General features: G+C 42.8%; 1 protein-coding gene and 1 long non-coding RNA gene across 11 annotated transcripts in view; one reads left to right on the top strand and one right to left on the bottom strand.

Moving 5' to 3' along the window:
- Positions 1–16,013, top strand: part of Albfm1 (albumin superfamily member 1) — a 37,502-nt gene that overhangs the window by 12,305 nt on the left and 9,184 nt on the right. For 6 of the 10 annotated variants that reach the window (XM_006535168.3, XM_006535169.3, XM_006535172.3 and 3 more), the window contains 5 exons: positions 4,850–5,064; positions 6,659–6,791; positions 8,987–9,084; positions 11,303–11,441; positions 11,836–12,062. In XM_006535168.3, coding sequence (XP_006535231.1) covers positions 4,850–5,064; positions 6,659–6,791; positions 8,987–9,084; positions 11,303–11,441; positions 11,836–12,062 — 812 coding nt within the window. Of the gene's footprint in view, positions 1–4,849; positions 5,065–6,658; positions 6,792–8,106; positions 8,256–8,986; positions 9,224–11,302; positions 11,442–11,835; positions 12,063–16,013 lie in introns of those variants that run through there. The other 4 variants (XR_389286.4, XR_389287.4, XM_030254748.1 and 1 more) reach the window with 4 other exon arrangements.
- On the bottom strand, positions 1,215–12,065 carry Gm42109. Its single transcript, XR_880417.2, has 3 exons — positions 11,806–12,065; positions 8,183–8,249; positions 1,215–2,502 (listed from the first exon to the last, which is right to left on the bottom strand). It is a non-coding gene; the product is annotated as a predicted gene, 42109 (long non-coding RNA).

Consider the following 16,013-nt stretch of genomic DNA (forward strand, 5'->3'; position numbering starts at 1 on the left):
TAACCTTTAAAAGGACTAGAATTCTCAAGCAATGATACACTTGCAAATAATGAAGTCAGAGAAGTAATGATTGCTTCTTGCTTCTTTCTGTCAGTAGATAGACAACAAAATCTCAGAAAGCCCTTCCTCCACACATAAACAGCACCTATGCCCAACCAGCGGTGCAGGACTGCCAGGGGCTGGGCTGTAGCAGGCATGAATTGTCTTGTTGTCACAAACAAGCTTAAAGTAACTATAAATTGTTCTGGATTTCCAGGTTGTAGTGGAAATAGGCAAGTGGCTCGCCAAAGCCCATGCTTTCATGTCTGAGGGGCTCCCATTCTGCGTTAGGGGCCTTTGCTCTTCCATCCTCACTTAGAAGGAATTGGAACATTGATATGCACAGTACAAAATGGGATGCACTGTCTCCTTATCTTTGCATGATCGTTTGATTTCTATCTTGCCTCGGTCACCAATGGATCTTTATTGTATTTTTTAAAAGATTTATTTATTTTATGTATGTGAGTACACTGTAGCTCTCTTCAGACATACCAGAAGAGGGTATCAGACTCCATAACAGATGGTTGTGAGCCTGGGATTTGAACTCAGGACCTCTGGAAGAGCAGTCAGTGCTCTTAGCTGCTGAGCCATCTCTCCAGCCCCGCACCCACGGATCTTATAAATGAAAGTACTTGTCACACACGTATAAGGACGGCTATTCTGATCTGCAGAGCTCATGAGACGCTGGATGTGGTGGTACACATCTGTAATCCTAGTGTGGCCACAGTGTAAAGGGGACCCCAGAGGCAGGAGACTGCCCAAAAGCTCTCAGGTCAGTTAGTCTGGACAATATGGTGGCAAGCAACCAGAGAACCTGCTCCAAAGAAGATGGAAGGCTAGGACCGAAAGTCACGGTTGACCTCTGATCTGTGCACCTGTGCACTGTGGCACTCATGCATCTGCACTCACACATTCATACACACACACACACACACACATCAAAAAGACATAGTGAAAAAATAGTTTATACATTTTAAACACCTTTGTGAATCTCATTTTGGTGTATTTTGGGACTTGTGATGTTTATGTGTTTATACTAAAATTTTCTTATTTAGGCTATAACTGTTTTAATACACACACACACACCACACACATATACATGTATGTATATCTGAATGCATATAGTTTGGGTATTTGTTTATCTTAATTTCTAAAATGAATTTTATTTTTCTCTTTAAAATGTCTAACATTTTAAAAATAGATTTATTTTTATATTGTGTGTGTGTGCGTGTTTTTCCTGTTTGTGTCTGTGCCCATGTATGTACCGCACCCAAGAGGGCCAGAGAGGGGTCGGATCCCCTGGGACTGGAGTTACAGATGATTGTTAGCTGCCAAGTGGGTACTGAGAATCGAATCCTGGGCCTCTAGAGGAGAAGCCAGTGCCCTTAAACATCTCTCCAGCCCCTTTGACATTTCCAGATAGGATTGAGGCTATGTGTTATTTGAGGTATTTGAGCTTGTTCATTAAACCTCAGGTTGAGGTGGGGACAGAAAATACAGAATGCTTTTCCATTCCACATCTGCCAGTCTTAATGTTTTCCCAGCAAATCCTCATTGCTCGTGGAGTCTTTAGTTCTGAACTCATCTGCTTTTCCAGATGCAAAACCAACATTCGCAGCACTCCCAGTGTTGTTCCCCGGCTAACACATGCTCAGAGCAGCCAAAAATTTGAACCACTTGATGCATGTACTTTGAGCCCCGCGAGGTCCAACAAGGCTCTGTTCTGGATTCTTTTCAGCTCTCACACTGTAAATGAATCAAATGTTCTTTTTCTTACTTAATGGCAACCTTTTTGTTGGTAATTCTGATGCTCAAGGTTGTTCCAGGTGCAGCGATGCAATGCTGTCTTAAGTACAAGATGCATATCATCTTATATGGAAAATATGCAGATTAGGTAGAGAGTTTCTGCCCTACACAGTGTTGTCTTGCTATTGGCTATGAGTCCAACATTGAGAAAGCAACAGCCCCTCACCCAGAAACATGTTCTAAGCAAAGCTTTGTCTCGGTTGGTTGGTTAGTTGATTGGTTAATGGTGTGGCCAGAGGCTCAGGGGAGCCCTGAATTTTTCCTGGAGCATCACTGATTCAGTATGCACTAATTCAGTGTTTAGACTGGGGATTGGCTGTTTACGTTGTCTCGTGTGTTTAAAGGGATTCTTCTTCAGAAGATCTCGCTTGTTAGCATTTTTTCATTAAGGGAGATAGAGCCATAGATGATACTCTTGCTTGAAATAAAAACGCCATCAATTATGTAATTGTATGTCCTTTTTCTTATGTGTTTGATCTTCCTTTTAGTTAATTGGCTCTGAGAAAAAGCGATGGTTTAATTTCTTGGTCTCCTTTCAAACAAATTCTTGGACCGACTCACAGGGTTTGTGCTTTGAATTATGTTGATTCACTTCTTAGCTTTGTCTGCTGCTTCTACTGCAGACGTTTTGGCTGTAGGCTTGGTGGTGTTCCCAGTCTGTTAAAAATAACAGTGTTAATAACTATTCAATCTGAAAAATACGTTACTCTTATTTTCTCCTTTCGGGTGCAGGGGGATTGAACTTAAGGCCTTGTGTACCCTAAGCTGGCGCTACACCACCGATCAAAACTTCCAAAGCCAATCTCTTCTTTCATATACTGTCTTCCACCGTTCCTGTCATCTCAATCCATTTCTCTCCTGAGTAGACTGTTTCTCCTACCACTCTGAGGAAGGAGCTTCGTACTTCACCCAGCAGTGCTTGCTGCATGCCTCCAAGCTTGGCCTACTGCTCCCAGCCCTTATCACATCCTATCACACCGTCTTGATTCACAGCTACATACGGACCAAAAGGAATGGGTTTACTCCCAACATTAATCTTTGACATTGTTATAATTTAATAGTCTTGGTCAAGCACTAGAACTCAGTAAGGTCCTCTCAGCTTCTCTCTGACTCGGCAGCCCTGTAGGGACAATAATCTAAGACGATGTGGTCATCACTTACAGGACTAACTTTTCAAATGCTAGAGCCCAGACCTGAGTCTGACTATCTCAAGACACCGAGAGCATCTACTGTACTCTTGACAAATCATTCATTTATTTCCCACTGTCTTAGCAAGGAGCATTTTGGTTACTCATTTTGCAGACTAGAAAGTTGAGGCACAAGGATGTAAGAAAGTTCCCCAAATTACAGTCTGGAGGTGGCAATCAAGGACAGTACTTAGCTAGGGGGAAAAGTATCTTCCACCCCTACCTCTACCCCCACCCCACTTCCTGCTCCCACCCTCTACCCCTATCTGCATCCCACCCCTATCCCATCCCCACCCCTACTCCTACCCTTACCCAAAAGCATCAGGCCTCCACAACATGACCCTTACTCAGACATTTCCACAGCACCACCCCTCACACTTTCGTATTGTACAGACTTTTCCTTAGCGTGCTCTGTTCATTAGATGAAGTCCAGATGAAGAAAGACTTCCTATTTGTCTTCAAAAACGGGTTTCTTTTATGACAATCTCAATGTTTTGGTCTCTAATATATACTCTCCTATCACACTCAACCCAGTAACTTTTAATGCTAAAGGCAATGCCAGAAGCCACAAGTAGACGGTAAAAAGGCTGTGCTTCATTCCTGGATCTGCTGCCTGGAGGAGACTCAGCTCTCCTCCCCGACAGGAGGGAGATAGAAAGCGCTTGTGCGAGCAGAGAGCACCCCTGCTTCCCAGTGAACCAGCACGCATGCGTCCTTTGGGAGTCTCAAACTAACTCGCAATTTGCTTCCACTCACCACTCTCAGTCTTCAACTTTTGGGTTGATCATTCCTAGATTTTTATCAGTAGTGGCCATGGCTGGGGCAAATCTCCCTGTAAAAGCCTTACTGATGCTTGAAGCCCTTATGAAGTCAATGGCCACAGGAAATTCTTCAGTTTTACTCTTCAGCGGCAATCTTCATCTTGTCTTGCCCATGAACATTAACTTCAGTGAATTCTACTTCCCTCTTTCTCAAGCAATCCCAGCCCTTTGCTTCTTTTTGTTAATTTTTTTTTTTTTTTAGTTCTACCAAACAGAAGCCCAACCAAGCCTTAACTAATTTTCTCAACAACTTTCAAATGACCCTTTCCCAACCATGGCTTTCTTACCTCTAAGATTTTATATACTCATGAGAAAAAATAATTCTAGACTTTTAGATGCTTTCACTTGTTTCAAATTAACTTCTATCTGTCCTTCGTGACTTGAATCATTGAAGACCTTCACTGTGACGGTCCACCCTGCCTGTAAGCTTCTCTGATTTATTCTGAAGAATCATATTGAGCTCCTAAATATTATGATTTTTGGGTTTAGTTATTTGACTCCTTGAGTAGGTCATGAATTTGTTAAGCGTAGAGACTAGCTAATCCTCACATATAAGCGATTATCTGTGCATTTAAGCAGATCTGGCATTAGGACAGCAACAGAGTACACTGAGTAGCAGAGAGAGTGTGATATTTTCCAAGACAAGTGCTTCTCAGAGTGGGACCCTTCAGTAAGCACAGCAGGAAGACAAGAGAACCTCGGCTTATAGTTTTGGAGCTAAACATGGAACCATTGACACAATCCATCTCCTCCTATATTTTCGATAGAGTTTGAGATACTACATAAGGTCAAATAGACAAGTATTTCTTTCCAAAAGGAATTAATGATGAATGTCCCTTTGGGATTCAACTTGCCTCGGGCAAAGCGGTGTGTGTGTGTGTGTGTGTGGGTGTGTGTATGTGTGTGTGTGGTATCAAGTGTTCCTCTGCTATTCTAATGACAGCAAACTAAGTTGAGGATAAAGTAATCAAAGAATGACTTCCCTCCTGTCCCCAGCGCCAGCTTATGAATTACACCTGCTCTAACCAGGCCATCTTATCCAGCAAGTTTGCTGAGTGCTGTGAACAGCCAGAACCATTCCGCGGGGAGTGCATCGTCAACTCAGAAAATGACGACAAGCCTGACCTTTCACCCCTGCCGCTCACAAGGTTTACAGAAGACTGGTCTGTGTGCCAACAATTCAGCGGCAACCAGGACAGCTTTCTACAGGAGTAAGGCAGCTTTCCTTCCAGTGACTTATGGCTTCACTTGGGAGATGTTGCAAACTTGAATGTAAACGGTTGCTGTGATGCACCATCTGGCCAATCAGAGTCTGAAGTTGTTCAGGGTCACTCAGGATGCCGTGTGGGACCATGGGTTAAGGTGCTTGGGAACAGTGCGTGAAAGGGAAGCTAGAGGGTCCTTTATTCTCAAATGTTGAAAAAAGGCTTTTTAAAAAAGAGTGTGTTGGTAGTTCAGTGCTACAGGCATTGGGATGAGGGAGTTAGAGACAAATAAGAGGACCAGATTAGTATTCTTAGCTAGCACTTCTATTCTAGTTAACTTAATATACACTATCAAATACACGTAGTGTTTAACCATTGAGGAGTTGGGACATTAGCATCATTGGTGGCCATTCAGAAGTAGATGCTAGTTTGTGCATCAAAGCAAAGTGATTTCAAAACATAATATTAAGACAATAACACTGTGCAATTAAATTGCTTCCAGAGTCACATGTGCAGCCATGAGAATTGAGTTTTCCTCAAAGTTAAAAGACCTCACTTATATTTTACAAATTATGTCTGATCCTAGCTAATAAAATCCAATTCTACTACTATCTGAACCCCACTCACATAAATTCCTAGACTTGCATTTGGTATTGAAAAGCCAACAGACTTGTGCTGACTAGATCAGTAGCAAAAGGCGTATGAAGCCGATCATTGTGGTGCCTGTCCAATCTCACTCTGCAGCGGCTTCATCTCCGGGCTGTAAACCGAGGCAGGCTGTGAGGACGCATCAAAGGTTTCAACTTCATTCTGTGTTTTGAAAACATTCTAGAATCCACTGTATTTGCCTTCTAAAATTATTGATTTATTACTATTATCATTATTATTAATTATGTATATGTGCGTTTCTGTGCATTCTAAGGCTAACAGTGCCAGATCCCCTGGAATTGGGGTTACAAGCAGTTGTGCGCTCCTGTATATGGGAGCTGGGAACTAAACTCTGGTCCTCTGGAAGGGCGATGTGTGCTCTTAACCACTGGGCCATCTCTGCTGCCCCCATTTTATTTCTTTTGGTGAGCCAGATGAGTGTACAGATTATGACTAGACCACTCGCACTTAGTGGCTTATTTGAAGGGGGGGATGGTGATTTAATACCTCAAAAGTACAGTCCTAGGAAGTCTTTTTTTTTTTTTTAAGAAAAAAAATTAGTCCCAAAGGTAATTGGAAAATATATATTTTCCATACAAATACTTGACACTGATCTCACATGGAAGTTTCTAGAGTCTGAGCCAGAACCTTCTAGTCAGCCAGTGTGTTTCAGGTTCAGGTTCTGAATCTGCCATCTGGTACCACATGGCTTTGGAAAATCACCTGATCTTATTGATTTGTTTTTTTTTTATCTCAGTGTATGATAATGAAGCTCCTGACAGCTTCCCAAGGTTTCTAAGTGGGGTCACTTCAACTTCATGGTCTTCATGGCTTTTTGAAAATAACAAAACACACACACACACACACACACACACACACACACACACACAACCACAAACTCATGGCCTCCGAGTTCTAACTTTTGTCTCCTCGTGTGTCTCGTACAATACAGGTTTCTTTATGAATACTCAAGAAGACACCTGGAGTTGGCGGTTCCCGTGATCTTAAGAGTCTTTGAAACATACAAACGTGTATTGGAGAAATGTTGCAAGCTAGAAAACTCCTTGGAATGCCACCAGCCTGGGGTGAATTCCTTTCTTACCTACTTTTAAAAAACACGTTCCTCACGAGTGCTTGCAAACAGTGAACGCTCTAGTGCTGTTAGAACCACTTCCTTTTGTAAAACGAGTTTTCCATGTTTTTGGTTAATTATAGCATTAGGCCAGAAGCAAGATTCCTTCCTTATCCAAAGCTGGATCATCACAGCATAGAGACTTGTCTGTCTTATAGACTGTTTCTGGAGACACTTGTAGTGTCTGTTTGAAGTGAATGCGGAAGGCGGTTTGACACAGTAGTAGGGTAGTAGAGCCTGGTTGGGTGCCATGTTGTGTGGAAGATGCTTCTATTTCAGGTGAGCAATCTGCCTGACTGCAGGTAGCAACTCTTGATGTGCACTTTTAAGGAGACGCTAGAGTGCACACAAGCTCCAGCTTTGGGAGTTATCCATGGATTTACCATGGCCTAGGTAGTTCTGACTTTGGTTATATAAAATGATGACTTACACATAGAAGATTGTGTCAAGAGTGGAAGTCAGCTATTGGATGGAACACAGGGCCCCCAATGGAGAAGCTAGAGAAAGTACCCAAGGAGCTAAAGGGGTCTGCAACCCTATAGGTGGAACAACAATATGAACTAACCAGTACCCCCAGAGCTCGTGTCTCTAGCTGCAAATGTAGCAGAAGATGGCCTAGTCGGCCATCACTGGAAAGAGAGGCCCCTTGGTCTTGAAAACTGTATATGCCCCAGTACAGGGGAACGCCAGGGCCAAAAAGGGGGAGTGGGTGAATAGGGGAGTGGGGGGTATGGGGGACTTTTGGGATAGCATTGGGAATGTAAATGAAGATAATACCTAATTAAAATATATATTTAAAAAAAAGAGTGGAGATCAAAGCAGGGATGAAGAGGAAAATCTGTGTCTGGGTTCAAGCAGCTGCAGCTGGTGTTTCTGTTTCTAGAGAGAAGGCTACGCTACTGTGCACCTTCTCAAAATATCACTGTGAGGCTTCTGTGCTGGACAGTTTTACAGTAACTTGACACAAGCTAGCGTCATCAGAGAGGCGGGACCTCAATTGAGAAATTGTCTCCATGAGATTAGGCTGCAGACAGTTAGTGATTGATGTGAGGGCCAGGGCCGTTGTGGGTGGGGCCTTGGTCCCACTGAGAGCTGTTGGTTCAGAGTTCTGCAAGGAAGGAGGCTGAGCAAGACAAGGGGAGCAAGCCAGTAAGCAGCACCCCTCCATGGCCTCTAAATCAGTTCCTGCTTTCCCTGATGATAAATAGTGGAAGCAGAAACCAAATAAACCCTTTTCCTCCTCGTGTTGCTTTGGTCATGGTCCTAAGACAGCTTCCACAGTGATCTACAACTACGGCCCCATGCAGAGGCATGGGTGGGCAGAGACTGCATGGAAGGCCTTACCGTGGCATCCAGTTGACTCTCTCGGTAGCCTGGTAAGACAGGCAACACTGCAGCTCCTGCATGCGTTCTGCGGGTAAGAAGATAGCAGTTCGGGTGGGTAGGCGATTTGCCTCATGTTACACCGGCAGTAAAGACAGGGATAAGAATAAAATCCAGGCCAACAGCTTGCAAATCTGAGGGAATTTTCTCTGTGCCAAACACTGCTTATTAGGTTAAGGTACACTGTGCTGGCTTGCTAAGGGGTGTGTGCTCCTGTCTAAGAGCTGAGCTTGCAAGGTTACTAATGCCTTCTTCTTACTGGAGCCTGGTTCATGGTGGGAGAACACTTTGATTTACTTTGAGCTCTGAAAATCCCATTTGGTTCCTCTCAGTGTACTTTGTGGCTTTATAACCATGACTGATATATGTATATGTGTGTGTGTGTGTGTGTGTGTGTGTGTGTGTGTGTATATATATATATATATATATATATATATATATATATATATGTGACTCCTTAGCACACATACTATCTGTATACCTGCATATTTGTGCTTAGGTGTATGTGTGCACACTGCTAATATAAAAAGCCTAATTATTAAATGAACCAATGAACAGACACACATATACCAGCTAACTAGGTCTATACCCTTTCTCTTTCTGGCTTGATGAATGATTTGCCTTGTGGTTATAGAATACAACATTTAGGCCCAAAGATGAGTTTACGTCATGATAAAATGAATTCTTAATCTTGCCCATGACCCTGGCATATTGCTGTGACCCTGGATAAACACTAACAACATCATCTTTTTTTTTTTTTTTTAGAAAGAGATGTTCCAAAAAGTGATACTTGAAAGCCGTGACCAAGTTAAAACTTACTGTGACTTACAGAAGCAGCTGGGCAGTAGCAGCTTCCAGGACAGGTGTGCTCGCCAGACACCCCAGACTCATCCTCATCAGAGACTGTTGGTTAGTCCCTGATGCTAAGATTGGCTCAGAGTGTTCATCCACCCATTAATTGAGTATTAACCAGCCCTCTGTGCTGATTCAACAGATATTTAGGTAAGTTTGGCAGTTTCTATCCTGCCCCCAACGCAGTCTTGAGATGCCCCTGAGGTAAGAGAGAAAAGCAGGCTGGCCCTGCAGGGCCACCATGACCTTCATCCCTGTGACCTGGAGCTGTGACTTGGAATCAAAGCTGCGGTTGAGATTAGAATCCAGGGTCCACTTACCTGTCTGTTTTTTCAGGCGAGGTTAATATTTTGACCACCAAGAGCTTGATGGATGGCTTAGTTATTTGTCAAGGGAATGCAAACACAGTGGTTCCAGAGAGCTCAGTGAATCCTATTTATCAAGGATTGCATAATCCAAAAGTAAAGGCCACTTTAGGAATCGCTGGGGTCTTCTAGAATGGTCTATTTATACGCATGGCATTAGAGGAAAGTTGAGTTTGACATAGCATCTCATAATATCGAGTTTAAATTAAAAGTCCAAAGTAATGGGTCACAGAGTGCCCTGAGTCTTTCAGGCGAGGGCTTTCAGCTTAGTGCTTTCTTTCCTTTTATGTAGTGTGCAGTGCTCACTGTAAGGATTAGATTTGTGGCTCTCAAACTTTAGTGTGACAGAACCTTCCAGAAGACATTACGACCCAGGCCCCGAATTCAGCGTTTCCAACTCAGGAAGTCAGCGGAAAGTCCTGGATTTCTAACAAGTACCTCAGGAGGCCGAAACTGCCATAGCTGGTTAACCCCCTTAAGGTCGCCTGTCCACCTAGCTGCTCTGGAAACTGCCTCCTTCTCCACACGCATTTCTACTGGCAAGGCAGCAGTTAGTGCTAGTTGTCTGTGGTCTTCAACACGAGGCTCTATGGTCTTTCTCTTTAAACCATGTCCTCTCTTTCCACCCTCATCACTACTTCCCAGTTCAGGCCATTCTCCTTTACTTTAACAATAATACCCCACAGTCAATGACTTCCCAAATCCTCCTATCCTACCTAAGCCCCGCCCTTCACCCGGCTTATTCAAAGGCTTTGAGATTTCTCAATTCTAAAGACTTTTCCTCCAGACACCTTTCCAGGCCTCCTGAAATGGGCACTTCCATCCTCTTTTATACTCTGAATTAAAGTTGCCAAGGAAATAGACCAGTTGTTTTTTTTTTTTTTAAATTTGAATAAGCGTTAAACCAGAATGTGATGTGCACCACAGGCTGTCTGTCCACTAAAAGCAGAAAGAAGTCACACTCCCTGGTCACAGCACGATTTGCACAGTAATTAGTGAACTCATTATGAATAGTTACTAGTCCTCAAGATGATCTGACAGTTCCGCTTGCCAAATGAAGTTTGCCCTAGCTTTACCTGCCAGTTTACCTAATTTATGTTAACTTAGTCTATAGAGATCAACAGCCCCCATCCCCACCCCCTGCCTCGCCCCCAAAGCCCTTCTTATATCTTTAAGCAAGGGGATAGTTTTGCAACTGGCAACAGCTAAGCTCCCCCCAAATTCCCCAAGCTGAGAGAAAGGGGAGCTGTTTATGTCAATGGATTCTTGGGTCCCCGAAAAAGACATTGCTGGCTCATAAAGTGGGTGAAAAGCTAGATGTGTTTTTCAATACGTACTATATGCACGCACTTAGTTGAAATTATTACAAGAGTTTCTGATGTGAACTCACAAAGAAAGATGGAGACTGAGGCAACTTCTTCCCGCATTTTCAGGAAGAGACTTGACCCCTAGCTCATAGCCTCCACAGCACTCTGTCCACACACTGTTCTTGTCTGCCCCTGCTCGCTGGGGTGTGAGTACCTGGAGAACAGGGACAGTTCCTGGGAGCCACTATGCTCCTACTTCACACCTGGCAAATGGTCCCCAGGAGCTTTATCTAGGCTCTGTTCAGAGGAGCTGTCTGATTTTAGCTTTGACAGTATCCCCGATAAGTCCAATAAAGAAGGATAGGTTGGAGCAGGGCGCGAGTGTGGTGCTTCGGCAATTATGTCCAATTACGGAGCCATCAGGACAAGGCAGAAGAGATCTGCTTAATGCCTGCCTGGTTCCTCCTACATTAGCGATAATGTTGGCTATCATGGGAAACCGAAGATGCTTGTTTGTGTGTGTACCCGTTACCAGGAATAAGAACTTATTCTTTTAGGCTCACGGTGCTTTATACTAAGAAAGCTCCGCAGCTGTCTGCCCAGGAGCTGGTGGTGTTCGTGAAGAAGATGGCAGCGGTTGCCAGGAGATGTTGCCCATTAAGGGATGAGCTGCAGTCCGCTTGCGTGGAGGACCAGGTAAGCACACGCATGACATGTCTGCCATCTCTCTCTGGTCCCCCGGAATCAACCTCATTTCTTGGTTATATCTATGACTTACCATTGGAATTAAAAATTCTCAGAGGAGGATATTTCCAGGCATCTCATGCCAACTGTCTTTACTTAGCCGCAAGGGAGGACTGTCTCCTCTCAAACATGTCTGGTTAGGTTCACATCCCCTGGGTTACATACAAGGGCTTTAAAGTTGACAAAACTGATGTTGGTAAGCTTTTGCAAAGATTCCGCAGATGTTTGCCTAATGCTGGTGGATCGCACAAGTGATTGTGTTAGTACCTGGGTGTGACCATTCACAGGGATAAAAAGACAACAAACATAACCTTACCCCTCTTCCTTTAATTCTCTTCCGGACAAGACAAAGCTGATTCTTGGAGAGCTGTGCAGAAGACACGGTGGGAAGCCTGTCAATGCAGGAGTGGGCCACTGCTGCGACGACTCCTATGCCTTCAGAAAGCCGTGCTTTGATGACCTGCGAGTCGATGGCACTTACATCTCTCCACCTTTATCTTGTGACCAAGCCATTAGTCTTAAAGAGGACTTGTGCCAAGCTCAGGACGAGGAACTGCAAATGGAAAAGCAGAAGTAAGCCTGGGTTCCCTTTGGGTTTTGTTAGGCACAAGGTGGCTTGTGTGGAGAACTTTAAGCCAGCTACTGATGCAACTCCTGCATAAAGAGCACAGCAACTAAATGCTCTGTTGGAAATCAAGTGGAATTAATTTTATTAAGTAGATTATGTGGTATAGCTACCATGTTGTGACCCCCCTGCTTGGTCAGTTAATGAATCAGAGAATGAAGCAAATTTCTAAGAAAATATAGGCAGAGCAAATTTATAATAAAAATTTATAAGAATTTATAATTTAATATAATGTTTCCAAAATTTTACAGCCCAGACATTCATCTAAGAAGGTGTTCTATTAAAAAAAATCTGTTAGAGAACTCTGGAAATGTTACTTTCCTAGGAGAGACAGTAACAACACTAAACAAGGAAGTCAGAGAAATCTTGGAATTAAGAAATCTAGTTGGTCTTATTAAGAATCAGTTATGGGGCTTGAGAGGTAGCTCAGTGGTTTAAAGCATACACCGGACTTGATGAAGACCTGGGCCTTGTTCCCAGTGTTCCTGTCAGAAGGATGTCGGTCACAGACACCTGTAATTACAACTACAAGGGATCTGATGTCCTCTTCTGTTCTCATGTGCACCTAATTTTACACACACACTCATTAATTGGTTAAAAGTTAAAATGAATAATTTAGATATCAGAATTTAATAGGACTTTGCAGGACTTGTATGTTGAAGAAGTCTTTTGAGGTAGGTGCCCCATCAGAACTGGGGATATTACCTTATAATGTGTTATATTCACTAATAGCATCTTCAACTACTATTAGGAGCATTGTTTGAAACGACTTTATTCATTTGTTTGTTTGTGTGATAGTAGAGGGTGACAGCTGCATTGCAGTGCATTACCAGTGAACACAAGTCTTGAAATCCGTGATTTCCATTCTTTTATGAGTCAGGGTCCATGTAGTCCAGGCTGGTCTCAACTCACTGGCTAGCAAAGGATGACCTTGAACTACTGGTCTTTCTCTACCTCTAGAGTGCTGATTACAGACACATGCTCATTTTATGCAGCAGTGGCGATCCAACTCTGAACCTCATGATTGCTAAGAAAACACGAACCAGCTGAGCTACATCTGAAGTCTTTCCTGTTTCTCTTGAGATGTGATTCTATGCACCAGATAAGACTTTGTAGTGATTTACTATAACACGAGAAAGTAAGATACCCCTAGATAGTAACAGTACTGTAAATAAGCATTTCAGTTATTTTCTGTGAAGACATAACACCATGAAAACAGGAGAAATTTTAAGTCCTTCCAACACCAAATTTAGAAAACCAATCCAAAATGCACTGCATAATTTCTTCATAAACATTTCCAGTTACAGCCACTGATTTTATATATATATATATATATATGGATTTTAATAAATTATTAGTTATTGATATGGCCCTGCCAGCCCCCCAACAATCAAGGCAGAGTCCTATGGATTTTTAAAAATCAGCTCTAGTACAATTACTGGGAAAATTACCCCTAATCTTGTTGAGGTTTGATCTTGCTGTGTATTGTAATGCTAAGTGTGCAGCCCCCAAGATCTGGAGTTGGCACATAATAAATGAAGCTATGTGACCCCGCCCGCAAGTTATTTCTGATTGGTAAATAGAGGTGCCAACAGCCAATAGCGGGGCAGAAGAAACATGGGCGGGGTTTAGGCTTTGTAGGCTTGTGGTTCACCAGAAGAGAGTGGAGGAGGAGGAAGGGGAAGCTGCCAAGGGTTAGGAGTAAAGAAAATGGCCCTGTAGGCTGCACAATTGGAGTTAAGAACAGCCAAGATGAAACACAGTAAGTAATAACTCAGGGTTATCGATAGGAAGGTAGATTCTAACAACATAGAGGGTAGATATTTGCCCAGCTCTTGTGTTGTTTAAGGCTTATACATATGAAGGTTATGTGTGTGTCTTTCATCTGGGAACTTGAATCATAAAGGCAGAGTAGAATCCTTGGGCCTGGATTTAAATAATTACTATAACATATTGGTTCTCCTCCAATCCCAAGTCGGGGATGTCTAATGCAAGATAGAAACCTCAGGCCGGGATTAAATAATTTTTACAACATAATTTAAATTTTCTCACCCAAGATTGTTAGTTCCCAGCTGTGCTTCCCAAGGACTTGCTGACTGTGTGTCTCCAGGTTAGCTTTGCTCCATCAGCCTGTTCAGGGTCCACTTCTCATGATCCCATGTGCCCTGTGCTCATGATCCCCTCAGCTTCCTGGCAGCCTCCTCCTCTCTTGTCCTCCTTTCCTCCTCCTCCTCCTCCTCCTCCTCCTCCTCCTCCTCCTCCTCCTCCTCCCCCTCCTCCTCCTCTTTCCTTTTCTCCTTATGGTCCCTGCCTGCTACCCCTAGTCCAGCCCAGTAACTGAAATTCCCACTCCCTCTGTTCTCCCTAGTAATTAGCTATAGCCACTTTTATTTGACCAATAGCTTTAAATTGGAGAGCAAGCTTTATACAACAAAGGCTGGTGTATGTGGGAATTGACTCATGTGAGGGCAAGTAGATCTTGGGAGTCAGTATTTAGCATTCATACATTTACATACATAGCACCAGACCAATCCCCAACATATATGTGTGTATATAACACATAATATATAATATACAACATATGATATGTAATATATAGCATGTTATAACCTATAACACAACACATAGCATATATAATATAGAATATTAACACAACATATAATATATAATATAGCATATAATATATAATATGTGCATATATATATCCATTCCTCCTCCCTTTTCTTCCTCTTATAATAAGAATGGACACATTCTTTCTACTTGATGGTTATGTGACGATCAGGTAAAGCTGTTAGTTACATTCTTAGTTTGTAGTTGAAAGTCCAGGGAAAGTAGAGAACGGAGATGAGCAACACTTTGCAGACTTGCATATGACCACAGAAATGTATCTATGCCTATAGCATTTACACTAAACAGCATAAGCTAAATACTGTATCTTTCTGCTAAAGGCTACTGTAACTTAGTGACAATTAGCCCAGGCTCCATGTGAGAATACAAGAAAGAAGTTAATTTCTACTCTAGAAAGCAAGGTTTGCTGCTCCTTGAAGAAGAGACACAGCTAGGTAGCACTGTGTTATTACTTCATCAAATCCTCACTGCAAGTCTCCGAGGCAGGTAACATCATTGCACCGTTCTAGTTATGAAGAAACGAGGGGATGAGAAAGCAGGTCTCACTCTGAGACCACGAAACAGGGGCAGGAAGCAGAAGCTGAGGGCATAGGAAAACTGAAGAGTAACAGGTTAACAGGAAATAGAAGCTGGGCCTGCTGGAAGGAACCTGGAGTCCTAACTATTCAGAGGGACTGCAGAGTTCTGGGCAAGCCTGGGCTACACAGTGAGTGAGGCCAGTCTGACTTACATATGTAGTGAGGCTGTCTCTAAATCTGAAAAATTATTTTTAAAAGGTCTGGGGATATAGCTCAGTGTATATGCGCAGTATACAGTATATGTTCATCCCAAGCACGAGTAAGGCTTGTCTTTACTCCCTAGTACTTAGTAAAAGAAAAAGAAACTAGATACTAGACCGTCGAAGAAACTATTTGAAAGCAAGTATGAAAACTAATGTGAAAGTTAATTTTAAATAGCATATAAATAGAAGGATTTGCTTTAAAGGAAATGATAGATAATTTAGTGAAAATTGAAAACTGTGGAAACAAAAACCTGGAAACAAATTGGTAGTAATTAGGGTCAAAATTGGACATAAAAAATGTAAAGGTAAACTAAAAAACTGAAATATTGAGAATACAAGTGGAGCAGAGGCTGCCTGGGAGAGACTGGGGTTGAGGAGCAGAGAGGACAGAAGAGGTAAACAGCTTCGAAAGGAACCCCTGGGTGTGACCTCAGTGGGGGTGAGCTCTGCTTCGAGCCAGTAGAGCCCTCCCACGCCCATCGCCCTTACA

This window comes from Mus musculus, chromosome 5 (assembly GCF_000001635.26).
Source record: "Mus musculus strain C57BL/6J chromosome 5, GRCm38.p6 C57BL/6J".
In the NCBI taxonomy this organism is placed as follows: Eukaryota; Metazoa; Chordata; class Mammalia; order Rodentia; family Muridae; genus Mus; species Mus musculus.